The 27650-nt window shown below is 43.4% G+C and overlaps 1 protein-coding gene across 1 annotated transcript in view; it reads right to left on the bottom strand.

Moving 5' to 3' along the window:
- Positions 1-7610: 7610 nt before the first annotated feature.
- GTPBP1 (GTP binding protein 1) overlaps positions 7611-27650 on the bottom strand; it is a 56077-nt gene continuing 36037 nt past the window's right edge. Inside the window, exons 6-12 of the mRNA XM_053689437.1 lie at positions 15887-16001; positions 15598-15742; positions 9413-9595; positions 9101-9236; positions 8565-8743; positions 7929-8105; positions 7611-7727 (exon numbers count right to left, since the gene is read on the bottom strand). Coding sequence (XP_053545412.1) covers positions 7611-7727; positions 7929-8105; positions 8565-8743; positions 9101-9236; positions 9413-9595; positions 15598-15742; positions 15887-16001 — 1052 coding nt within the window. The remainder of the gene's footprint in view (positions 7728-7928; positions 8106-8564; positions 8744-9100; positions 9237-9412; positions 9596-15597; positions 15743-15886; positions 16002-27650) is intronic.

The following is a 27650-nucleotide window of genomic DNA, read 5'->3' on the forward strand; positions in this document are numbered from 1 at the left end:
TACGGCCTCCGAAATGAATGAATTAGCTAGTTTAAGGACTCTAAGCCTGTCCGTAATGTCGTCCAGAGTAGCTGAACCAATGTTCTCTTCCAGAGACTCAATCCAGAATGCCGCTGCAGCCGTGATCGGCGCAATGCATGCAAGGGGTTGCAATATAAAACCTTGTTGAACAAACATTTTCTTAAGGTAACCCTCTAATTTTTTATCCATTGGATCTGAAAAAGCACAGCTATCCTCCACCGGGATAGTGGTACGCTTAGCTAAGGTAGAAACTGCTCCCTCCACCTTAGGGACCGTTTGCCATAAGTCCCTTGTGGTGGCGTCTATTGGAAACATTTTTCTAAATATCAGAGGGGGTGAGAACGGCACACCGGGTCTATCCCACTGCTTAGTAACAATTTCAGTAAGTCTCTTAGGTATAGGAAAAACCTCAGTACTCGTCGGTACCGCAAAATATTTATCCAACCTAGACATTTTCTCTGGTATTGCAACTGTGTTACAATCATTCAGAGCCGCTAACACCTCCCCTAGTAATACACGGAGGTTTTCCAGTTTAAATTTAAAATTTGAAATATCTGAATCCAGTCTGTTTGGATCAGAACCGTCACCCACAGAATGAAGTTCTCCGTCCTCATGTTCTGCCACCTGTGACGCAGTGTCTGACATGGCCCTAATATTATCAGCGCACTCTGTTCTCACCCCAGAGTGATCACGCTTACCTCTTAGTTCTGGTAATTTAGCCAAAACCTCAGTCATAACAGTAGCCATATCCTGTAATGTGATTTGTAATGGCCGCCCAGATGTACTCGGCGCTACAATATCACGCACCTCCCTCTGAGCGGGAGATGTAGGTACTGACACGTGAGGCGAGTTAGTCGGCATAACTCTCCCCTCGTTGTTTGGTGAAATTTGTTCAATTTGTACAGATTGACTTTTATTTAAAGTAGCATCAATACAGTTAGTACATAAATTTCTATTGGGCTCCACTTTGGCATTGCAACAAATGACACAGGTATCATCCTCTGAATCAGACATGTTTAACACACTAGCAAATAAACTTGTAACTTGGAAATACAATTCAATTAGAATATTAAAACGTACTGTGCCTTTAAGAAGCACAGAAGATCTATGACAGTTGAAAATTAATAAATTGAAACAGTTATAGCCTCAATCCTTGTAAATAACACAACTTTAGCAAAGGTTTAATCCCATTAGCAAAGATAACAAATTCTGAAAGCAGGAAACAAATTACAGAATAAACGTTTTTTATCTCAGTCAAACTATAATTCTCACAGCTCTGCTGAGAGAAATTACCTCCCTCAAAATAAGTTTTGAAGACCCCTGAGCTCTGTAGAGATGAACCGGATCATGCAGGGAATACAATGAGTTGCTGACTGAAATATTTGATGCGTAGTAAAAGCGCCAAAAAACGTCCCCTCCCCCTCACACACAGCAGTGAGGGAGAACAGAAACTGTCAGAAAACAGATTAAGCAACTGCCAAGTGGAAAAATAGTGCCCAAACATTTATTCACTCAGTACCTCAGTAAATGAAAACGATTTTACATTCCAGCAAAAACGTTAAACATAATCTCTAGTTATTAAACAGCTTTATGTATTTCTTACAGTGTAATTCTAGTGAAGTACCATTCCCCAGAATACTGAAGTGTAAAGTATACATACATGACATGATATCGGTATGGCAGGATTTTCTCATCAATTCCATTGTCAGAAAATAAAAACTGCTACATACCTCTATGCAGATTCATCTGCCCGCTGTCCCCTGATCTGAAGTTTACCTCTCCTCAGATGGCCGAGAAACAGCAATATGATCTTAACTACTCCGGCTAAAATCATAACAAAAACTCTGGTAGATTCTTCTTCAAACTCTGCCAGAGAGATAATAACACACTCCGGTGCTATTTTAAAATAACAAACTTTTGATTGAAGATATAAAACTAAGTATAATCACCATAGTCCTCTCACACATCCTATCTAGTCGTTGGGTGCAAGAGAATGACTGGGAGTGACGTAGAGGGGAGGAGCTATATGCAGCTCTGCTGGGTGAATCCTCTTGCACTTCCTGTTGGGGAGGAGTAATATCCCAGAAGTAATGATGACCCGTGGACTGATCACACTTAACAGAAGAAAATAATTCCTCTAGCAAGGTTAGTTTCCACATGGGAAACCCTAGAATGCATGATATGCAAAGCAAGACTCCGGACGGAGTAAAAGCGGAAACGCAGGGCATTGCATGTGTGCCCAGACATTTTGTGAACACTATAGGTTTGTGCATAAGGTGATCATTGTCAACATACTCCCAAACAGCAAACGCCATAAAAGAAGTCCAGAAAAAAATTTTAAAAAAAATTTGTGTAACGTTTTAATAAAAAATTAATACAAAAACGTTACTGTCACTTTAAATCCACTTATTTCGGTTTCAGAAATTATCCAAGTATCATGTTAACCTTGCTGATAATAGACGTTGCCCTATACATTAAAGCAATCCTGTCTTGTGTACACAGTCCCTATGCAAATTGCAAGGAACCGCAGAGCACTGCATGTGGGTAAAAAAAAATAAAATAATTATTTTATGTGTGCACTTGTTCCATCTTAAGTACAAAGCTGCATTATACTGTAACCAGAACCCCACAAAAAACGGTAGTGTCTCTTTAAATTAAAAAAGAACATTTTTATGCACCTTTGATCCATTCAAATTCATAATGGATAAAGCAACACAGACCTCTGAAACACCCAGAACCAAATTATCAAATAAAACGCTACTGTCTCTTAAAATGTGTAGAGATACCTCACATTTGTACTAATAATAGTAGATAGGTCAACAGATGGTGTAGGGCCTCTTACAACACATATTGTTTAATTAAAGCCCGGGTGGTACTGTGCCTTTAAATATTAAACAGTGCTTTATCGTTACAACATGAATGCAACAGTTGTCCCTTTTTGTCAGCCAACGTAAGACTGACCAACAAACAGCAGGCAACGCACCCCCCAAACTTTTATTCACATTTGACTGAAACTGTCATAACATCATGAATAGACTCGTCCCAGAGAGCACATTGGAATTCACAACATTTGCCGGAACTAAACAAAAAAGATGCGCAAACAGTCTTTAGAGTGACGTAGCCTAGCCTAGCTCCGCCCATCGTGGGCGTATCAACCTGGTACTCCCGGGCAGCAAATTTAAGAAATAATTGAGCCATCTGCATAGCATTACACTCCATAGCTCCGCCCCTCGTGGGCGTATCAAGTAGTAACTCCCGGGCGGCTAAATAATAAGATGGAACCGTTGGACAGAAAATCCCCACCATAGTCCCACAAAAAACATAGCTCCCGATCGACTAAAAGTAAAACAGTTATCGGGTAGAAGTAAAACAGTTCTCGGGAGTGGAGAGTAAACACGACCAAGATTCAGGGAATAATGAGTGCCCCTCTTACAGTTGTTTTTCAGAAAACAAAAGCTGTCTCCCAGTCTGCCTATTTGTATGATACAATTGACGGGAGTAAAATAACACTGCTTGCTCTCCAGTGTATGTATATCCCATCACAATAAGAGCCCTTCATTGTCTCAGCCCTTCACATATGAGAATGTATGTAATGTAGTGCTCACTTTCTTCTGAGAGAATGTGTCCCCAGAAATAATAAAGTTAGCACTTACCTTGAACGCTGTGCGACAGCATGGCAGTCCAGCAGGTTTTGAGAGGTCCTCTCCCTCTCATGGCCCTGTGGACTAAGATCAGACTGAGTTAAAAGTGCTTAGGCTATCTGGATTAGGGCAGCAAATATGTATAGGAGGCGCAGTGAGAATTATGTCCCACCAGTTCCTATTGCTTTAAAGCCACCAAATGCTCTACTGTAGAGACTAATCAGGTCTAGGCTACACCCTAGAACAAAGTAGCACTCACTGGCACTAGTTTAAAAATAATAAACTCTTGATTGAAGAATCTAATCTAACACCTCACTTTACTTCTTCCTATCACTAACACAGGCAAAGAGAATGACTGGGGTGGGAGGGAAGGGAGGAGCTATATATACAGCTCTGCTGTGGTGCTCTTTGCCTCCTCCTGCTGACCAGGAGGCGATATCCCACAAGTAAGGAAGAAATCCGTGGACTCATCGTATCTTTAAAAAGAAATGGTTCAATTCCCAGTGATATAACCGTATTCATCCAGGTTTCTTACAGAAAGTGAATGCACAGAACACCTATGCGCTTAAATCATTCTACCTCTGACACACTGACAGAGGGTTCTATCCTACAGCGCGCGCATAGTCACACACACTGCCAGTGGGATATATCCTACAGCGCAGTCTCACACACTGCCAGTGGGATATATCCTACAGCGCAGTCTCACACACTGCCAGTGGGATATATCCTACAGCGCTCTCTCACACACTGCCAGTGGGATATATCCTACAGCGCTCTCTCACACTGCCAGTGGGATATATCCTACAGTGCAGTCTCTCACACTGCCAATTAAACACAGAGGGATATATCCTACAGCGGCAGTCTCACACTTCCAGTGGATATCCTACAGTGCAGTCTCTCACACTGCCAGTTACACAGATGGATATATCCTACAGCGCAGTCGCTCACACTGCCAGTTACACACAGAGGGATATATCCTACAGCGGCAGTCTCACACTTCCAGTGGGATATATCCTACAGTGCAGTCTCTCACACTGCCAGTTACACACAGAGGGATATATCCTACAGCGCACACAGTCACACACACACACTGGCAACGGGATATATCTTACAGAGCAGTCTCTCACACTGCCAGTTACACACAGAGGGATATATCCTACAGTGCAGTCTCTCACACTGCCAGTTACACACAGAGGGATAGATCCTGCAGTGCACACAGGTACACACACACACACACACTGGCAACAGGATATATCTTACAGAGCAGTCTCTCACACTGCCAGTTACACACAGTCAGAGGGATATATCCTACAGTGCAATCTCTCACACTGCCAGTTACACACAGAGGGATATATCCTACAGTGCAGTCTCTCACACTGCCAGTTACACACCGAGGGATATATCCTACAGTGCAGTCTCTCACACTGCCAGTTACACACCGAGGGATATATCCTACAGTGCAGTCTCTCACACTGCCAGTTACACACCGAGGGATATATCCTACAGTGCAGTCTCTCACACTGCCAGTTACACACCGAGGGATATATCCTACAGTGCAGTCTCTCACACTGCCAGTTACACACCGAGGGATATATCCTACAGTGCAGTCTCTCACACTGCCAGTTACACACCGAGGGATATATCCTACAGTGCAGTCTCTCACACTGCCAGTTACACAGCGAGGGATATATCCTACAGTGCAGTCTCTCACACTGCCAGTTACACACCGAGGGATATATCCTACAGTGCAGTCTCTCACACTGCCAGTTACACACCGAGGGATATATCCTACAGTGCAGTCTCTCACACTGCCAGTTACACACCGAGGGATATATCCTACAGTGCAGTCTCTCACACTGCCAGTTACACACCGAGGGATATATACAACAGTGCAGTCTCTCACACTGCCAGTTACACACCGAGGGATATATCCTACAGTGCAGTCTCTCACACTGCCAGTTACACACAGAGGGATATATCCTACAGTGCAGTCTCTCACACTGCCAGTTACACACAGAGGGATATATCCTACAGTGCAGTCTCTCACACTGCCAGTTACACACAGAGGGATATATCCTACAGTGCAGTCTCTCACACTGCCAGTTACACACCGAGGGATATATACACAACAGTGCAGTCTCTCACACTGCCAGTTACACACCGAGGGACATATCCCACAGTGCAGTCTCTCACACTACCAGTTACACACAGAGGGATATATACTACAGCGCACCGTATATCCTACAGAATACAGTTGCACAGTACCTTTAATGGTTAAAATAAGGCCGACAGATGGCCGGAAAAAATAAGAGTGTCATTGAGTGTAAATGAGACTATCGCCTGAGACAGTATTTGTAGTGATCAACAAAAATAGAAAACTAAGGAATATGTAAATCTTTATTACAAACTCAACATTGAAAAACTCAACATTGAAAAGTATGAATAAACTTTCTCAATAAGGATTTATACAGGCTCATCATGTACACTACAAGCAACACCCACAAAAGATACACCCCACCCTCTGTTGTACCCACACTGGCTATATCATTGCTCCCCCACAGAGCCCTTTGATTGCTTTCATGTGAGAGGGACAGTTGACATCCTCAAACTTGGCCCTCCAGAGGTTTTGGAACTACATTTCCCATGATGCTCAGGCAGCATATCAGCTGGCTGAGCATCATGGGAAATGTGGTTCCAAAACCTCTGGAAGGCCAAGTTTGAGGATATCTGGTTTAAAGGTTGACTAGAGTGGATTTAAAGGGACAGTAAACACCAGAATTTTTGTTTTTTAACAAGTTAGATAATCCCTTTATTACCCATTCCCCAGATTTGCATAACCAATACAGTTATAATAATACTTGTTTTACCTCTGTAATTACCTCATATCTAAGCCTCTGCAAACTGCCCCCTTATATCAGTTCTTTTGACCGACTTGCATTTTTAGCCAATCAGTGCTGACTCCTAGGAGCTTTACATGCCTGAGCTCAATGTTATCTATATGAAACACATGAACTAACGCCCTCTAGTGGTGAAAAACTGTCAAAATGCTTTCAAATTAGAAGCGGCCTTCAAGGTCTAAGAAATTAGCTTATGAACCTCCTAGGATTAGCTTTCAACTAAGAATACCAAGAGAACAAAGCAAATTTGGTAATAAAAGTAAATTGGAAAAGTGTTTAAAATTACATGCTCTATTTGAATCATGAAAGTTTTTTTTACTTGACTGTCCCTTTAAACTACAGCTTGTTAACCCTTTCTTATCTAAATTATGTAGAACAGTGGTCAGCAGCAGAGGCGCATAGAGATATGCCATTAATTCACCTGCTTGCCAACTTCATGTTAAACTGATTATACTCTCAAGCATCAAGCACATGGGTCTGTGCTGTGTTTAATTACAGGAAACCTAACTTCATATTTCCCATATTCAGTTCCGTTAATGTAAGGACTACCTTACAATCTGCATATTGTCACAACAGAGCATGTGGAAGTTGACCGATTTGATGCCACAAGGGTCTCTGAAGGATCAGTATCCATTTAGATGAGGACCTAGTTAGTGGCTGAGATCATGTGTTGTCACTATGGGACAGGACGGCTCAGTCTTGAGTGGCATCTACACATTTCACACCATTCTCTCTACACATTTGTATCACACACACATCTAGGAACACTGCAGGATTGTGCACCAGATAAAGGGGCAGTGTACTGTAAAATGGGTTTCTCCTTAATGTGTTTCCAAAGACTTGTTATACCAGCTGCAGAGTTAGTATAGGAAATTGTTCATCTATGTTTATTTTTGTATATGAAATAGCGGTTTCTAATAACCACAACGGCTGAGCTTGTATCTATCTTATCTGTCTATTTACATAAAGTCCTCTTTATCTTTATTACTCTTTACTCACAGGCCAACACTTAGAGAGGACAATGGAAAATTAAAATGTTAGTACCTCTCTGTCACAAATTATCATTGGAAGTGCAATTTTTATCTAAACCTTCACGTCTAGGTGGTTTTTTGTAAACAGCACTATGTACAGAAATTTTCATTGCAGGTGGGGATACAAAAAGCAAAACCTGCCATTTCAAATGATAAAATAAAAGTAAATGAGCAATTTGTTAACAATTTACTACAACTCAGCAGGTAAAATGGATTATTGATAACACATTAAAAGGGGAGAAACAAATGACCGTACAAAACCCAGCAGCTGAGAACCAGCCTAAAACACAAAATGACAGCTCTCACTAGTATTACTCCTTTTACAACTGGCCACTCACCTGTGGTTGCAAAATGCTTGTCCCTGGTGTTACTCCTGCAGCCGCTGTGGGTGAAGCATCATCCATTGGTGTTGCACTATGCTCATCCTTCTTGGTAAGTGGGCCTTTTTTTGTTGACTGCATCTTTACTTGCTGCGGCTTGGAGTTCATGGGCAAGTTGTTTGTGCTTTGTAACAACTGGAAACAAACACAAAACATCTTAATTCAGCACACACTATATATAACAAAAAGATCCCTTGTACTCACATCAATGCATTTATGTTGTCACCTAAGATGGCCACACACAGGAAACCTGGATATGGGTAGAGTTCAATGCATTTCAAACCAACATTAATGAGAATAATGATCTGGTTGATCATTTTGCATGTGTCCTGTTCATTCTGAAGATGACATTGCAGATCGCAGCATGTTCTGCCTTGGGGATACCAACTACAAGTAGACCGCACATTCGCTGTCCGTGTCATTTAGACTGGCTAGTTTACCCTTGCTTAGGAAAATACATATGTGCCACACTTAGTCTGTTTCAGGTACTTCCACTAAATGGGTATCTGAGCTATGTACCCTGCGGGCCAATACATTGCTTTCTCCAGGCTTCTGTCCTTGAGCACACTGACAGCGATTGGCTTCCCAGCTCACCTTAGTGATGGTTCCCACAGCTTTAGTGCGACCCTCTCGGAAGACCAGCCTCTGGTCAATGTGCAGGTACTCTGGTGTTTTGATGAAACGAAAGTGAACAGTGGCCTTGTCCCCAGTGCGCAGACAGTCTTTGCTCATGCTCAGAATGGTGGCAGTCTGCCGGATGCTGCCGCAGTGCACTGCAAGAGGAAACAGAATGATAGTTGCGCAGGGCAAGAAAAACAAGGCTGAAACCAGAACCCAAGTTGCAGTCCCAAAGCTGTGCAAACTAAAAATAAGAGGCACAGAACAAAAATAATCTATACAGAGATAACCGATCCAAGATTTTTTTTTTAAATTATTATTATTTAAAACAAACACTAATTATTATTAATGTACAATTAGACACCTTTAATGACTTCAACTAATCTTTAAATTAGATTAACATTAAAAAAAAAATTTGGTTTAAAGTGGAAGAATTGTTTCTCCACCAACAAGACCACATTACTTCTAGGTTTACTAAAAAAACAGAAAAGATGAGCGGATGAGATTCGTACCCATGGCCTGGTATCTAGGGCTGATAGTTGTCGGATGATGCAGCACCAGAATCTCTGCCTCAAACTCCCAGGACGCCTGCGGATTGAGGCGCGGGGACACCATCACCATACCCTTCCTGATCGAGGAACGTTTAATCTTGGAGACATAAGAATACAGAATCAGGGAATTGTGGAAACAAACTGAAGTAAACAGACACATACAAAGCCTAATCAAGCCTAAAGATATGTCACAAGGGAGAGTTACTGGGATAGAATAATAAAATCCTTAAATTTGCTTTGACAGAAAAGGTAAATCTAGTACAGCCGTCTTACCTTCTTCAGTGCAAAGGAAGCAGTCTGGCCACCGCGCACCTCCTTGACTGGCATTCGCTTGCGGTGAATGGATTTGACTGCAATGGAAGTAAAGCTGCCCAGCGGATCTGGCCCCAGGAGGAGTAAGTCATTTAGCTTTATCAGCCCTCGCAGGGTTGTACCAGAGACTACAGTACCCACACCCTGCAGAAATTGAACAATGAGGACTGTGGAGATGAGCAAATCTGAAGTGTGGGAGATGTTAAAAAACAGAATTTATGTTTACCTGATAAATTTCTTTCTCCAACGGTGTGTCCGGTCCACGGCGTCATCCTTACTTGTGGGATATTCTCTTCCCCAACAGGAAATGGCAAAGAGCCCAGCAAAGCTGGTCACATGATCCCTCCTAGGCTCCGCCTACCCCAGTCATTCGACCGACGTTAAGGAGGAATATTTGCATAGGAGAAACCATATGGTACCGTGGTGACTGTAGTTAAAGAAAATAAAATATCAGACCTGATTAAAAAAACCAGGGCGGGCCGTGGACCGGACACACCGTTGGAGAAAGAAATTTATCAGGTAAACATAAATTCTGTTTTCTCCAACATAGGTGTGTCCGGTCCACGGCGTCATCCTTACTTGTGGGAACCAATACCAAAGCTTTAGGACACGGATGAAGGGAGGGCGCAAATCAGGTCACCTAAATGGAAGGCACCACGGCTTGCAAAACCTTTCTCCCAAAAATAGCCTCAGAAGAAGCAAAAGTATCAAACTTGTAAAATTTGGTAAAAGTGTGCAGTGAAGACCAAGTCGCTGCCCTACATATCTGATCAACAGAAGCCTCGTTCTTGAAGGCCCATGTGGAAGCCACAGCCCTAGTGGAATGAGCTGTGATTCTTTCGGGAGGCTGCCGTCCGGCAGTCTCGTAAGCCAATCTGATGATGCTTTTAATCCAAAAAGAGAGAGAGGTAGAAGTTGCTTTTTGACCTCTCCTTTTACCTGAATAAACAACAAACAAGGAAGATGTTTGTCTAAAATCCTTTGTAGCATCTAAATAGAATTTTAGAGCGCGAACAACATCCAAATTGTGCAACAAACGTTCCTTCTTTGAAACTGGTTTTGGACACAGAGAAGGTACGATAATCTCCTGGTTAATGTTTTTGTTAGAAACAACTTTTGGAAGAAAACCAGGTTTAGTACGTAAAACCACCTTATCTGCATGGAACACCAGATAAGGAGGAGAACACTGCAGAGCAGATAATTCTGAGACTCTTCTAGCAGAAGAAATCGCAACTAAAAACAAAACTTTCCAAGATAATAACTTAATATCAACGGAATGTAAGGGTTCAAACGGAACCCCCTGAAGAACTGAAAGAACTAAATTGAGACTCCAAGGAGGAGTCAAAGGTTTGTAAACAGGCTTGATTCTAACCAGAGCCTGAACAAAGGCTTGAACATCTGGCACAGCTGCCAGCTTTTTGTGAAGTAATACCGACAAGGCAGAAATCTGTCCCTTCAGGGAACTTGCAGATAATCCTTTTTCCAATCCTTCTTGAAGGAAGGATAGAATCCTAGGAATCTTAACCTTGTCCCAAGGGAATCCTTTAGATTCACACCAACAGATATATTTTTTCCAAATTTTGTGGTAAATCTTTCTAGTCACAGGCTTTCTGGCCTGAACAAGAGTATCGATAACAGAATCTGAGAATCCTCGCTTCGATAAAATCAAGCGTTCAATCTCCAAGCAGTCAGCTGGAGTGAAACCAGATTCGGATGTTCGAACGGACCCTGAACAAGAAGGTCTCGTCTCAAAGGTAGCTTCCAAGGTGGAGCCGATGACATATTCACCAGATCTGCATACCAAGTCCTGCGTGGCCACGCAGGAGCTATCAAGATCACCGACGCCCTCTCCTGCTTGATCCTGGCTATCAGCCTGGGGATGAGAGGAAATGGCGGGAACACATAAGCTAGTTTGAAGGTCCAAGGTGCTACTAGTGCATCCACTAGAGCCGCCTTGGGATCCCTGGATCTGGCCCCATAGCAAGGAACTTTGAAGTTCTGACGAGAGGCCATCAGATCCATGTCTGGAATGCCCCACAGGTGAGTGACTTGGGCAAAGATTTCCGGATGGAGTTCCCACTCCCCCGGATGCAATGTCTGCCGACTCAGAAAATCCGCTTCCCAATTTTCCACTCCTGGGATGTGGATAGCAGACAGGTGGCAGGAGTGAGACTCCGCCCAAAGAATAATTTTGGTTACTTCTTCCATCGCTAGGGAACTCCTTGTTCCCCCCTGATGGTTGATGTACGCAACAGTCGTCATGTTGTCTGATTGAAACCGTATGAACCTGGTCCTCGCAAGCTGGGGCCAGGCCTGGAGAGCATTGAATATCGCTCTCAGTTCCAGAATATTTATCGGTAGAAGAGATTCTTCCCGAGACCAAAGACCCTGAGCTTTCAGGGATCCCCAGACCGCGCCCCAGCCTATCAGACTGGCGTCGGTCGTGACAATGACCCACTCTGGTCTGTGGAACATCATCCCTTGAGACAGATTGTCCAGGGACAGCCACCAACGGAGTGAGTCTCTGGTCCTCTGATTTACTTGTATCTTCGGAGACAAGTCTGTATAGTCCCCATTCCACTGACTGAGCATGCACAGTTGTAATGGTCTTAGATGAATGCGCGCAAAAGGAACTATGTCCATCGCCGCCACCATCAACCCGATCACTTCCATGCACTGAGCTATGGAAGGAAGAGGAACGGAATGAAGTATCCGACAAGAGTCCAGAAGCTTTGTTTTTCTGGCCTCTGTTAGAAAGATCCTCATTTCTAAGGAGTCTATAATTGTTCCCAAGAAGGGAACCCTTGTTGACGGGGATAGAGAACTCTTTTCCACGTTCACTTTCCAGCCGTGAGATCTGAGAAAGGCCAGGACAATGTCCGTGTGAGCCTTTGCTTGAGGAAGGGACGACGCTTGAATCAGAATGTCGTCCAGGTAAGGTACTACTGCAATGCCCCTTGGTCTTAGCACCGCTAGAAGGGACCCTAGTACCTTCGTGAAAATCCTTGGAGCAGTGGCTAATCCGAAAGGAAGCGCCACGAACTGGTAATGTTTGTCCAGGAATGCAAACCTTAGGAACCGATGATGTTCCTTGTGGATAGGAATATGTAGATACGCATCCTTTAAATCCACCGTGGTCATGAATTGACCTTCCTGGATGGAAGGAAGGATAGTTCGAATGGTTTCCATCTTGAACGATGGGACCTTGAGAAATTTGTTTAAGATCTTGAGATCTAGGATTGGTCTGAACGTTCCCTCTTTTTTGGGAACTATGAACAGATTGGAGTAGAACCCCATCCCTTGTTCTCTTAATGGAACAGGATGAATCACTCCCATTTTTAACAGGTCTTCTACACAATGTAAGAACGCCTGTCTTTTTAAGTGGTCTGAAGACAACTGCGACCTGTGGAACCTCCCCCTTGGGGGAAGTCCCTTGAATTCCAGAAGATAACCCTGGGAGACTATTTCTAGCGCCCAAGGATCCAGAACATCTCTTGCCCAAGCCTGAGCGAAGAGAGAGAGTCTGCCCCCCACCAGATCCGGTCCCGGATCGGGGGCCAATATTTCATGCTGTCTTGGTAGCAGTGGCAGGTTTCTTGGCCTGCTTTCCCTTGTTCCAGCCTTGCATTGGTCTCCAAGCTGGCTTGGCCTGAGAAGTATTACCCTCTTGCTTAGAGGACGTAGCACCTTGGGCTGGTCCGTTTTTACGAAAGGGACGAAAATTAGGTCTATTTTTTGCCTTGAAAGGCCGATCCTGAGGAAGGGCGTGGCCCTTACCCCCAGTGATATCAGAGATAATCTCTTTCAAGTCAGGACCAAACAACGTTTTCCCCTTGAAAGGAATGTTTAGTAGCTTGTTCTTGGAAGACGCATCAGCCGACCAAGATTTCAACCAAAGCGCTCTGCGCGCCACAATAGCAAACCCAGAGTTCTTAGCCGCTAACTTAGCCAATTGCAAAGAGGCGTCTAGAGTGAAAGAATTAGCCAATTTGAGAGCATTGATTCTGTCCATAATCTCCTCATAAGGAGGAGAGTCACTATCGAGCACCTTAAGCAGTTCATCAAACCAGAAATATGCGGCAGTAGTGACAGGGACAATGCATGAAATGGGTTGTAGAAGGTAACCCTGCTGAACAAACATCTTTTTAAGCAAACCTTCTAATTTTTTATCCATAGGATCTTTGAAAGCACAACTATCCTCTATGGGAATAGTGGTGCGTTTGTTTAAAGTAGAAACCGCTCCCTCGACCTTGGGGACTGACTGCCATAAGTCCTTTCTGGGGTCGACCATAGGAAACAATTTTTTAAATATGGGGGGAGGGACGAAAGGAATACCGGGCCTTTCCCATTCTTTATTAACAATGTCCGCCACCCGCTTGGGTATAGGAAAAGCTTCTGGGAGCCCCGGCACCTCTAGGAACTTGTCCATTTTACATAGTTTCTCTGGGATGACTAAATTTTCACAATCATCCAGAGTGGATAATACCTCCTTAAGCAAAATGCGGAGATGTTCCAATTTAAATTTAAATGTAATCACATCAGATTCAGCCTGCTGAGAAATGTTCCCTAAATCAGTAATTTCTCCCTCAGACAAAACCTCCCTGGCCCCCTCAGATTGGGTTAGGGGCCCTTCAGAGATATTAATATCAGCGTCGTCATGCTCTTCAGTAACTAAAACAGAGCAGCCACGCTTACGCTGACAAGGGTTCATTTTGGCTAAAATGTTTTTGACAGAATTATCCATTACAGCCGTTAATTGTTGCATAGTAAGGAGTATTGGCGCGCTAGATGTACTAGGGGCCTCCTGAGTGGGCAAGACTCGTGTAGACGAAGGAGGGAATGATGCAGTACCATGCTTACTCCCCTCACTTGAGGAATCATCTTGGGCATCATTGTCATTATCACATAAATCACATTTATTTAAATGAATAGGAATTCTGGCTTCCCCACATTCAGAACACAGTCTATCTGGTAGTTCAGACATGTTAAACAGGCATAAACTTGATCAGAAAGTACAAAAAACGTTTTAAAATAAAACCGTTACTGTCACTTTAAATTTTAAACTGAACACACTTTATTACTGCAATTGCGAAAAAACATGAAGGAATTGTTCAAAATTCACCAAATTTTCACCACAGCGTCTTAAAGCCTTGAAAATATTGCACACCAATTTTGGAAGCTTTAACCCTTAAAATAACGGAACCGGAGCCGTTTTAAGCTTTAAACCCCTTTACAGTCCCTGGTATCTGCTTTGCTGAGACCCAACCAAACCCAAAGGGGAATACGATACCAAATGACGCCTTCAGAAGTCTTTTATAAGTATCAGAGCTCCTCTCACATGCGACTGCATGCCATGCCTCTCAAAAACAAGTGCGCAACACCGGCGCGAAAATGAGACTCTGCCTATGCTTTGGGAAAGCCCCTAAAGAATAAGGTGTCTAAAACAGTGCCTGCCGATATTATTATATCAAAATACCCAGATAAAATGATTCCTCAAGGCTAAATATGTGTTAATAATCAATCGATTTAGCCCAGAAAAAGTCTACAGTTTAAATAAGCCCTTGTGAAGCCCTTATTTACAATCGTAATAAACATGGCTTACCGGATCCCATGGGGAAAATGACAGCTTCCAGCATTACATCGTCTTGTTAGAATGTGTCATACCTCAAGCAGCAAGGGACTGCAAACTGTTCCCCCAACTGAAGTTAATTGCTCTCAACAGTCCTGTGTGGAACAGCCATGGATTTTAGTTACGGTTGCTAAAATCATTTTCCTCATACAAACAGAATTCTTCATCTCTTTTCTGTTTCTGAGTAAATAGTACGTACCAGCACTATTTGAAAATAACAAACTCTTGATTGAATAATGAAAAACTACAGTTAAACACTAAAAAACTCTAAGCCATCTCCGTGGAGATGTTGCCTGTACAACGGCAAAGAGAATGACTGGGGTAGGCGGAGCCTAGGAGGGATCATGTGACCAGCTTTGCTGGGCTCTTTGCCATTTCCTGTTGGGGAAGAGAATATCCCACAAGTAAGGATGACGCCGTGGACCGGACACACCTATGTTGGAGAAATGAGGATGGCATGACCCGCCCCCCCCCCCCCCAGTATTAAAATACCCATATCCGAAAACCAATTACTTACCGGTACAGAGTAAGTGTCATCTATCTGAAACTCTGCTGGTTCCTCCTCCCGAGAGCTGCTGCGCGGGGACAGAAGATTCAGGAACATCTTAAGAAGCTCCAGATTATCTCCTGTTACATTTGAGATCTGGAAGATGGGACACATCCTATGAGAAAAGCAGTGATATTAGCAAGGGTCATACAGAACAGCTGCACACATGGTTTAGCACTCACATAGGACAACAGTATGTTTTGTTTGTAAAAAGTATCAATAGATAAAATATCCAGTTGTGATCAAGACGGATTTCTACCTCTCAGAACTGAAGTTGGAAGCAGTGACAATGACATCGTCCTTGTTCTGGACCAAGACTGGGATCTTTCTACAGCCCGGGGACTTGAGAAGCCTTTGGAGCAGTTTCAGCGTCTCTGCAGAGGACAATGTGAGTTTTACAGTTAGAGCCCAAACCCTGAGCATGTGCTTATATAACGAAAACAAAATGACTAAAGGGACATTAAATAGTAAATAAATGCTAGATATGATGTATTACAGCAAAGATTAGCCTGAGAATTTTATGGAGATGTATTTAAACAAATCAGATTATTCATTTAAAGTGAAAGTAAATCCTAGCGTTTTACAAACGATAGGATTTACCGTACTTCATGTAGAAAACAGAATTTATGCTTACCTGATAAATTACTTTCTCCAACGGTGTGTCCGGTCCACGGCGTCATCCTTACTTGTGGGAATATCTCTTCCCCAACAGGAAATGGCAGAGTCCCAGCAAAGCTGGCCATATAGTCCCACCTAGGCTCCGCCCACCCCAGTCATTCGACCGACGGACAGGAGGAAAAATATAGGAGAAACCATATGGTACCGTGGTGACTGTAGTTAGAGAAAATAATTCATCAGACCTGATTAAAAAACCAGGGCGGGCCGTGGACCGGACACACCGTTGGAGAAAGTAATTTATCAGGTAAGCATGAATTCTGTTTTCTCCAACATTGGTGTGTCCGGTCCACGGCGTCATCCTTACTTGTGGGAACCAATACCAAAGCTTTAGGACACGGATGAAGGGAGGGAGCAAATCAGGTTACCTAAACGGAAGGCACCACGGCTTGCAAAACCTTTCTCCCAAAAATAGCCTCCGAAGAAGCAAAAGTATCAAATTTGTAAAATTTGGCAAAAGTGTGCAGTGAAGACCAAGTCGCTGCCTTACATATCTGATCAACAGAAGCCTCGTTCTTGAAGGCCCATGTGGAAGCCACAGCCCTAGTGGAGCGAGCTGTGATTCTTTCAGGAGGCTGCCGTCCGGCAGTCTCGTAAGCCAATCGGATGATGCTTTTAAGCCAAAAGGAAAGAGAGGTAGAAGTCGCTTTTTGACCTCTCCTTTTACCAGAATAAACAACAAACAAGGAAGAAGTTTGTCTGAAATCTTTTGTAGCCTCTAAATAGAATTTTAGAGCACGGACTACGTCCAAATTGTGTAACAAACGTTCCTTCTTTGAAACTGGATTCGGACACAAAGAAGGTACAACTATCTCCTGGTTAATATTTTTGTTAGAAACAACCTTTGGAAGAAACATAGAAACATAGATATTGACGGCAGATAAGAGCCATAGGCCCAGCAAGTCTGCCCCACCTTACCTAACAGTATAAACTTATCTAGTTCGTAGGATAGCCCTATGCTTGTCCCATGCATTTTTAAAGTCCCCCACAGTGTTTGTTGCTACTACCTCTTGAGGAAGTTTATTCCATAAATCAATCACTCTTTCTGTAAAGAAGTGCTTCCTCAAATTACTCCTGAATCTACTACCCTTTAGCTTGAGCTCATGACCCCTTGTTCTTGAATTTTCCATTTTATGTAAAATACCCACAGCCTCAGTTTTACTAAACCCTTTAATGTACTTGAAAGTTGCTATCATATCACCTCTTTCCCTTCTCTCCTCTAAGCTATACATATTTAGGTCATTGAGCCTATCCTGGTAAGTTTTATTTTTTAGACCATGTACCATTTTGGTAGCCCTCCTTTGCACAGATTCAAGTTTGTTAATATCCTTCTGAAGATATGGCCTCCAGAACTGCACACAATACTCAAGATGAGGCCTAACTAATGATCTATAAAGTGGCATAAGAACCTTACTATTTCTGCTGCAAATACCTCTACCAATACATCCAAGCATTCTGCTAGCCTTACTCGCTGCCTTACTACATTGTTTACTAAGTTTTAAATCATCTGAAATAATAATTCCCAAGTCCTGTTCCTCGTCTGTAACAGTCAGTAAAGTGTCATTGAGTCTGTAATTAACATTTGGATTTTTCTTCCCTAAATGCATTATTTTACACTTTGCTGTGTTAAACTTTAGATCCCAGTCGTTTGTCCAATCCTCCAATTGTTGTATATCACTTCTCATTTTGTCTACCCCCCCTGGAACATCCACTCTGTTGCAAATTTTTGTATCATCTGCAAAGAGACATACTTTCCCCTGTAGCCCTTTGCTGATATCGCAGATAAATATGTTAAACAAAACAGGCCCCAGAACTGACCCCTGAGGAACACCACTAGTAACAGCCCCCTCTGCTGAATGAACTCCATTTACTAAGACACTTTGTTTTCTGTCCTTAAGCCAGCATTCCACCCAGTTCACAATTTTTGAATCTAGACCAAGGAGATATAGTTTGTGAATAAGTTTATTGTGTGGGACGGTGTCAAATGCTTTGCTGAAATCTAGATATGCTACATCAACTGCTCCTCCCTTGTCTAATACTTTTGTTACATAATCAAAGAAGTCAATTAGATTAGTCTGACATGATCTCCCTGAAGTAAAACCATGCTGATTTTGGTCCTCTAAATTGTTTGTCTTTATGTAAGTCATAATTCTTTCCTTTAAGAGGCTTTCCATTAATTTCCCTACTACTGAAGTTAAACTAACTGGCCTGTAGTTGCCAGATTCTTCTCTACTGCCCTTTTTATGAAGAGGTATTACATTTGCTATTCTCCAATCATCTGGGACAGCTCCTGTTAATAGTGACTGATTAAACAGATCAGTTAATGGGACAGTTAGCACTGAACGAAGTTCTTTTAAAACCCTTGGATGAATATTATCAGGACCCACTGCCTTTGTAACATTTATTTTTGATAATGCTAACAAAACCTCATCCTCTGTAAAAAAAGATTACTGTTAAGCTTGTTTCTATTTTGCATAGCATCCCTTAATGTAGACATTGTATCTTCACAATCTTTAGTGAAAACAGAACAGAAGTAATCATTGAGACAGTCTGCAATCTGCTTATCTCCTTCTATTATTCTACCATCAACTGATTTCAATTTTACTATTCCTACCTTTTTTTTTTTTTTTTTTTTTCTCTTCTTTCACTGATATATCTAAAGAATGTTTTGTCCCCATGTTTTACTGACTGTGCTATCTTCTCTTCTGCATCAGCTTTAACCTTCCTAATTAACTGCTTAGCGAGCTGTGATTCTTTCAGGAGGCTGCCGTCCGGCAGTCTCGTAAGCCAATCGGATGATGCTTTTAAGCCAAAAGGAAAGAGAGGTAGAAGTCGCTTTTTGACCTCTCCTTTTACCAGAATAAACAACAAACAAGGAAGAAGTTTGTCTGAAATCTTTTGTAGCCTCTAAATAGAATTTTAGAGCACGGACTACGTCCAAATTGTGTAACAAACGTTCCTTCTTTGAAACTGGATTCGGACACAAAGAAGGTACAACTATCTCCTGGTTAATATTTTTGTTAGAAACAACCTTTGGAAGAAAACCAGGCTTAGTACGCAAAACCACCATATCTGCATGGAACACCAGATAGGGCGGAGAACACTGCAGAGCAGATAACTCTGAAACTCTTCTAGCAGAAGAAATAGCAACCAAAAACAAAACTTTCCAAGATAACAACTTAATATCTATGGAATGTAGAGGTTCAAACAGAACCCCTTGAAGAACTGAAAGAACTAGATTTAAACTCCAGGGAGGAGTCAAAGGTCTGTAAACAGGCTTGATCCTAACCAGAGCCTGAACAAATGCTTGAACATCTGGCATAGCTGCCAGTCGTTTGTGTAGTAAGACAGATAAAGCAGAAATCTGTCCCTTTAGAGAACTCGCAGATAATCCTTTATCCAAACCTTCTTGCAGAAAGGAAAGAATCTTAGGAATTTTTACCTTATTCCAAGGGAATCCCTTGGATTCACACCAGCAGATATATTTTTTCCATATTTTATGGTAAATCTTTCTAGTTACCGGTTTTCTGGCCTGAACCAGAGTATCAATCACCGAATCTGAAAACCCACGCTTTGATAGAATCAAGCGTTCAATCTCCAAGCCGTCAGCTGGAGGGAGACCAGATTTGGATGTTCGAATGGACCCTGAACAAGAAGGTCCTGTCTCAAAGGTAGCTTCCATGGTGGAACCGATGACATATTCACCAGGTCTGCATACCAAGTCCTGCGTGGCCACGCAGGAGCTATCAAGATCACCGAGACCCTCTCCTGTTTGATCCTGGCTACCAGCCTGGGAATGAGAGGAAACGGTGGAAACACATAAGCTAGGTTGAAGGTCCAAGGTGCTACTAGTGCATCCACTAGAGTCGCCTTGGGATCCCTGGATCTGGACCCGTAGCAGGGAACCTTGAAGTTCTGACGAGACGCCATCAGATCCATGTCTGGAATGCCCCATAATTGAGTCAACTGGGCAAAAATCTCCGGGTGGAGTTCCCACTCCCCCGGATGGAATGTCTGACGACTCAAATAATCCGCTTCCCAGTTTTCCACACCTGGGATGTGGATCGCAGATAGATGGCAGGAGTGATTCTCTGCCCATTGTATTATTTTGGTTACTGCTTTCATCGCCAGGGAACTCCTTGTTCCCCCCTGATGATTGATATACGCAACAGTCGTCATGTTGTCCGATTGGAATCTTATGAATCTGGCCTTTGCAAGCTGAGGCCAAGCCCTGAGAGCATTGAATATCGCTCTTAGTTCCAGAATGTTTATCGGGAGAAGAGACTCTTCCCGAGACCATAGTCCCTGAGCTTTCAGGGATTCCCAGACCGCACCCCAGCCCACTAGACTGGCGTCGGTCGTGACAATGACCCACTCTGGTCTGCGGAAGCTCAATCCCTGGGATAGGTGGTCCAGGGATATCCACCAACGGAGTGAATCTCTGGTCTTCTGATCTACTTGAATCACTGGAGACAAGTCTGTATAGTCCCCATTCCACTGTTTCAGCATGCACAGTTGTAATGGTCTTAGATGAATTCGCGCAAAAGGAACTATGTCCATTGCTGCAACCATCAACCCTACTACTTCCATACACTGAGCTATGGAAGGACGTGGAACAGAATGAAGAACTTGACAAGCGCTTAGAAGTTTTGACTTTCTGACATCTGTCAGAAAGATCCTCATTTCTAAGGAATCTATTATTGTTCCCAGGAAAGGAACTCTTGTTGACGGAGACAGAGAACTTTTTTCTATGTTCACCTTCCATCCGTGAGATCTGAGAAAGGCCAGAACGATGTCTGTATGAGCCTTTGCTTTTGAAAGGGACGACGCTTGTATTAGTATGTCGTCCAAGTATGGTACTACTGCAATGCCCCTCGGTCTTAGAACCGCTAGAAGGGACCCGAGTACCTTTGTGAAAATCCTTGGAGCAGTGGCTAATCCGAATGGGAGGGCCACAAACTGGTAATGTTTGTCCAGAAAGGCGAACCTTAGGAACTGATGATGTTCTTTGTGGATAGGAATATGTAGGTACGCATCCTTTAGATCCACGGTAGTCATAAATTGACCTTCCTGGATAGTGGGTAGAATCGTTCGAATGGTTTCCATTTTGAATGATGGTACCCTGAGAAATTTGTTTAGGATCTTTAAATCCAGAATTGGTCTGAAGGTTCCCTCCTTTTTTGGGAACTACGAACAGATTTGAGTAAAATCCCATTCCTTGTTCCGTCATTGGAACTGGGTGTATCACTCCCATCTTTAGCAGGTCTTCTACACAATGTAAGAACGCCTGTCTCTTTATTTGGTTTGAGGATAAGTGAGACATGTGGAACCTTCCCCTTGGGGGTAGTTCCTTGAATTCCAGAAGATAACCCTGAGAAACTATTTCTAGCGTCCAGGGATCCTGAACATCTCTTGCCCAAGCCTGAGCAAAGAGAGAGAGTCTGCCCCCCACTAGATCCGGTCCCGGATCGGGGGCTACTCCTTCATGCTGTTTTGTTAGCGGTAGCAGGCTTCTTGGTCTGCTTACCCTTGTTCCAGCCTTGCATCGGTTTCCAGGCTGGTTTGGACTGAGGCATTACCCTCTTGCTTAGAGGATGCAGAATTAGAGGCCGGTCCGTTCCTGAAATTACGAAAGGAACGAAAATTAGACTTATTCTTGGCCTTGAAAGGCCTATCTTGTGGGAGGGCGTGGCCCTTTCCCCCAGTGATGTCTGAGATAATCTCTTTCAATTCTGGTCCAAAGAGAGTTTTACCCTTGAAGGGGATGTTAAGCAATTTTGTCTTGGATGAAACATCCGCTGACCAAGACTTTAGCCAAAGCGCTCTGCGCGCCACAATTGCAAACCCTGAATTTTTCGCCGCTAATCTAGCTAATTGCAAAGCGGCATCTAAAATAAAAGAGTTAGCCAACTTAAGTGCGTGAACTCTGTCCATAACCTCCTCATATGGAGTCTCTACTGAGCGACTTTTCTAGTTCCTCGAACCAGAACCACGCTGCTGTAGTGACAGGAACAATGCACAAAATGGGTTGTAGAAGGTAACCTTGCTGTACAAAAATCTTTTTAAGCAAACCTTCCAATTTTTTATCCATAGGATCTTGGAAAGTACAACTATCTTCGATAGGAATAGTAGTGCGCTTGTTTAGAGTAGAAACTGCCCCCACGACCTTAGGGACTGTCTGCCATAAGTCCTTTCTGGGGTCGACCATAGGAAATAATTTCTTAAATATAGGGGGGGGGAACAAAAGGTATGCCGGGCTTCTCCCACTCCTTATTCACTATGTCCGCCACCCACTTGGGTATAGGAAAAGCGTCGGGGTGCACTGGAACCTCTAGGAACTTGTCCATCTTGCATAATTTTTCTGGAATGACCAAGTTGTCACAATCATGCAGAGTAGATAACACCTCCTTAAGCAGTGCGCGGAGATGTTCTAATTTAAATTTAAAAGTCACAACATCAGGTTCAGCCTGTTGAGAAATTTTTCCTGAATCTGAAATTTCCCCATCTGACAAAACCTCCCTCATGGCCCCTTCAGATTGGTGTGAGGGTATGACAGAACAATTATCATCAGCGCCCTCCTGCTCTTCAGTGTTTAAAACAGAGCAATCGCGCTTTCTCTGATATGGAGTTATCCATTACAGCCGTCAATTGTTGCATGGTAATAAGCATTGGCACGCTAGAAGTACTAGGGGCCTCCTGCGTGGGCAAAACTGGCGTAGACACAGAAGGAGATGATGTAGAACCATGTCTACTCCCTTCATCTGAGGAATCATCTTGGGCAATTTCATTATTTGTGGCAGTACTGTCCTGTTTGTTTGGACGCTATGGCACAATTATCACACAATTTTGAAGGGGGAGACACATTGGCTTTCATACATATAGAACATAGCTTATCTGAAGGCACAGACATGTTAAACAGGCTTAAACTGGTCAATAAAGCACAAAAACCGTTTTAAAACAAAACCGTTACTGTCTCTTTAAATTTTAAACAGAGCACACTTTATTACTGAATATGTGAAAAACATAATTTATGCTTACCTGATAAATTCCTTTCTCCTGTAGTGTAGTCAGTCCACGGGTCATCCATTACTTATGGAATATATCTCTTCCTAACAGGAAACTGCAAGAGAATTACCCAGCAGAGCTGCTATATAGCTCCTCCCCTCACATATCATACTCAGTCATTCGACCAAAGCAGACGAGAAAGGAGGAACCATAGGGTACAGTGGTGACTGGAGTTTAATTAAAATTTAGACCTGCCGTAAAAACAGGGCGGGCCGTGGACTGACTACACTACAGGAGAAAGGAATTTATCAGGTAAGCATAAATTATGTTTTCTCCTGTTAAGTGTAGTCAGTCCACGGGTCATCCATTACTTATGGAATACCAATACCAAAGCTAAAGTACACGGATGAAGGGAGGGACAAGGCAGGAACATTAAACAGAAGGAACCACTGCCTGAAGTACCTTTCTCCCAAAAATAGCCTCAGACGAAGCAAGTGTGTCAAATTTGTAAAATTTTGAAAAAGTGTGAAGCGAAGACCAAGTCGCAGCCTTGCAAATCTGTTCAACAGAGGCCTCATTTTTAAAGGCCCAGGTGGAAGCCACAGCTCTAGTAGAATGAGCTGTAATCCTTTCAGGAGGCTGCTGTCCAGCAGTCTCATAGGCTAAGCGTATTATGCTACGAAGCCAAAAAGAGAGAGAGGTAGCCGAAGCCTTTTTGACCTCTCCTCTGTCCAGAGTAAACGACAAACAGGGAAGAAGTTTGACGAAAATCCTTAGTTGCCTGCAAATAGAATTTCAGGGCACGGACTACGTCCAGATTATGCAAAAGTTGTTCCTTCTTTGAAGAAGGGTTAGGACACAGAGATGGAACAACAATCTCTTGATTGATATTCCTGTTAATAACTACCTTAGGTAAGAACCCAGGCTTAATACGCAGGACTACCTTGTCTGAATGAAAAATCAGATAAGGAGAATCACAATGTAAGGCAGATAACTCAGAGACTCTTCGAGCCGAGGAAATAGCCATCAAAAACAGAACTTTCCAAGATAACAGCTTGATATCAATGGAATGAAGGGGTTCAAATGGAACGCCTTGAAGAACATTAAGAACTAAGTTTAAGCTCCACGGCGGAGCAACAGACTTAAACACAGGCTTAATCCTAGTTAAAGCCTGACAGAAAGCCTGAACGTCTGGAACTTCAGCCAGACGTTTGTGTAGAAGAATAGACAGAGCAGAAATCTGTCCCTTTAACGAACTAATAGATAAGCCCTTTTCTAAACCCTCTTGTAGAAAGGACAATATCCTAGGAATCCTAACCTTACTCCATGAGTAACTCTTGGATTCGCACCAATGTAAATATTTACGCCATATCTTATGGTAAATTTTTCTGGTAACAGGCTTCCTAGCCTGTATTAAGGTATCAATAACCGACTCCGAGAAGCCACGCTTTGATAGAATCAAGCGTTCAATCTCCATGCAGTCAGCCTCAGAGAAATTAGATTTGGATGTTTGAAAGGACCCTGAATTAGAAGGTCCTGTCTCAGAGGCAGAGACCACGGTGGACAGGACGACATGTCCACTAGGTCTGCATACCAGGTCCTGCGTGGCCACGCAGGCGCTATCAGAATCACCGAAGCTCTCTCCTGTTTGATCTTGGCAATCAAACGAGGAAGCATCGGGAATGGTGGAAACACATAAGCCATGTTGAAGACCCAAGGTGCTGTCAGAGCATCTATCAGCACCGCTCCCGGGTCCCTGGATCCGTAACAAGGAAGCTTGGCGTTCTGACGAGACGCCATGAGATCCAGATCTGGTTTGCCCCAACGACGAATCAGTTGAGCAAAGACCTCCGGATGAAGCTCCCACTCCCCCGGATGAAAAGTCTGGCGACTTAGAAAATCCGCCTCCCAGTTCTCCACGCCTGGGATGTAGATCGCTGACAGGTGGCAAGAGTGAGACTCTGCCCAGCGAATTATCTTTGAGACTTCCAACATCGCTAGGGAACTTCTGGTTCCCCCTTGATGGTTGATGTAAGCCACAGTCGTGATGTTGTCCGACTGAAATCTGATGAACCTCAGAGTTGCTAACTGAGGCCAAGCTAGGAGAGCATTGAATATTGCTCTTAACTCCAGAATATTTATTGGGAGGAGTTTCTCCTCCTGAGTCCATAATCCCTGAGTTTTCAGGGAATTCCAGACTGCTCCCCAGCCTAGAAGGCTGGAGTCTGTTGTTACAATCGTCCAATCTGGCCTGCGAAAGGTCATCCCCTTGGACAGATGTGGCCGAGAAAGCCACCATAGAAGAGAATCTCTGGTCTCTTGATCCAGATTTAGTAGGGGGGACAAATCTGAGTAATCCCCGTTCCACTGACTTAGCATGCACAATTGCAGCGGTCTGAGATGCAGGCGCGCAAATGGTACTATGTCCATTGCCGCTACCATTAAGCCGATTACTTCCATGCACTGAGCTACTGACGGGTGTGGAATGGAGTGAAGGACACGGCAAGCATTTAGAAGTTTTAATAACCTGGTCTCTGTCAGGTAAATTTTCATCTCTACAGAATCTATAAGAGTCCCTAGAAAGGGAACTCTTGTAAGTGGTAATAGAGAACTCTTTTCCACGTTCACCTTCCACCCATGCGACCTCAGAAATGCCAGAACTATCTCTGTATGAGACTTGGCAGTTTGAAAACTTGACGCTTGTATCAGAATGTCGTCTAGGTACGGAGTCACCGCTATGCCTCGCGGTCTTAGTACCGCCAGAAGTGATCCTAGAATTTTTGTAAAGATTCTTGGAGCCGTACCTAATCCGAAGGGAAGAGCTACAAACTGGTAATGCCTGTCTAGGAAGGCAAATCTCAGATACCGGTAATGGTCCTTGTGAATCGGTATGTGAAGGTAGGCATCCTTTAGATCCACTGTGGTCATGTACTGACCCTCTTGGATTATGGGAAGGATGGTTCGAATAGTTTCCATTTTGAATAATGGAACTCTTAGAAATTTGTTTAGGATTTTTAAGTCCAAGATTGGCCTGAAGGTTCCCTCTTTCTTGGGAACCACAAATAGGTTTGAATAGAATCCCTGCCCGTGTTCCGTCCGCGGAACTGGGTGGATTACCCCCATTAGTAAGAGGTCTTGTACACAGCGTAGAAACGCCTCTTTCTTTATTTGGTTTGCTGATAACCTTGAAAGATGAAATCTCCCCCGTGGAGGAGAAGTTTTGAAGTCCAGGAGATATCCCTGAGATATGATCTCCAACGCCCAGGGATCCTGGACATCTCTTGCCCAAGCCTGGGCTAAGAGAGAAAGTCTGCCCCCCACTAGATCCGTTTCCGGATAGGGGGCCCTCTCTTCATGCTGTTTTGGGGGCAGCAGCAGGTTTCTTGGCCTGCTTGCCCCTGTTCCAGGACTGGTTAACTTTCCAGCCCTGTCTGTAACGAGCAACAGCTCCTTCCTGTTTTGGAGCGGAGGAAGTTGATGCTGCTCCTGCCTTGAAGTTACTTAAGGCACGAAAATTAGACTGTTTGGCCTTTGATTTGGCCCTGTCCTGAGGTAGAGCATGGCCCTTACCTCCCGTAATGTCAGCAATAATTTCTTCCAAGCCGGGCCCGAATAAGGTCTGCCCTTTGAAAGGAATATTAAGCAATTTAGATTTAGAAGTCACGTCAGATGACCAGGATTTAAGCCATAGCGCTCTGCGCGCTTGGATGGCGAATCCGGAGTTCTTAGCCGTAAGTTTGGTTAAATGCACAACGGCATCAGAAACAAATGCGTTAGCTAGCTTAAGTGTCTTAAGCTTGTTGATTATTTCATCCAATGGAGCTGAGCGAATGGCCTCTTCCAGAGACTCAAACCAGAATGCTGCCGCAGCAGTGACAGGCGCAATGCATGCGAGGGGCTGTAAAATAAAACCTTGTTGAACAAACATTTTCTTAAGGTAACCCTCTAATTTTTTATCCATTGGATCTGAAAAGGCACAACTATCCTCCACCGGGATAGTGGTACGCTTAGCTAAAGTAGAAACTGCTCCCTCCACCTTAGGGACCGTCTGCCATAAGTCTCGTGTGGTGGCGTCAATAGGAAACATTTTCCTAAATATGGGAGGAGGGGTAAAAGGCACACCCGGTCTATCCCACTCCTTGCTAATAATCTCTGTAAGCCTTTTTGGTATAGGAAATACGTCAGTACACACCGGTACCGCATAGTATCTATCCAACCTACATAATTTCTCTGGAATTGCAACCGTGTTACAATCATTCAGAGCCGCTAATACCTCCCCTAGCAATGTGCGGAGGTTCTCAAGCTTAAATTTAAAATTGGAAATCTCTGAATCCAGTCTCCCT

This window comes from Bombina bombina, chromosome 7 (genome assembly GCF_027579735.1).
Source record: "Bombina bombina isolate aBomBom1 chromosome 7, aBomBom1.pri, whole genome shotgun sequence".
Lineage (NCBI taxonomy): Eukaryota > Metazoa > Chordata > Amphibia > Anura > Bombinatoridae > Bombina > Bombina bombina.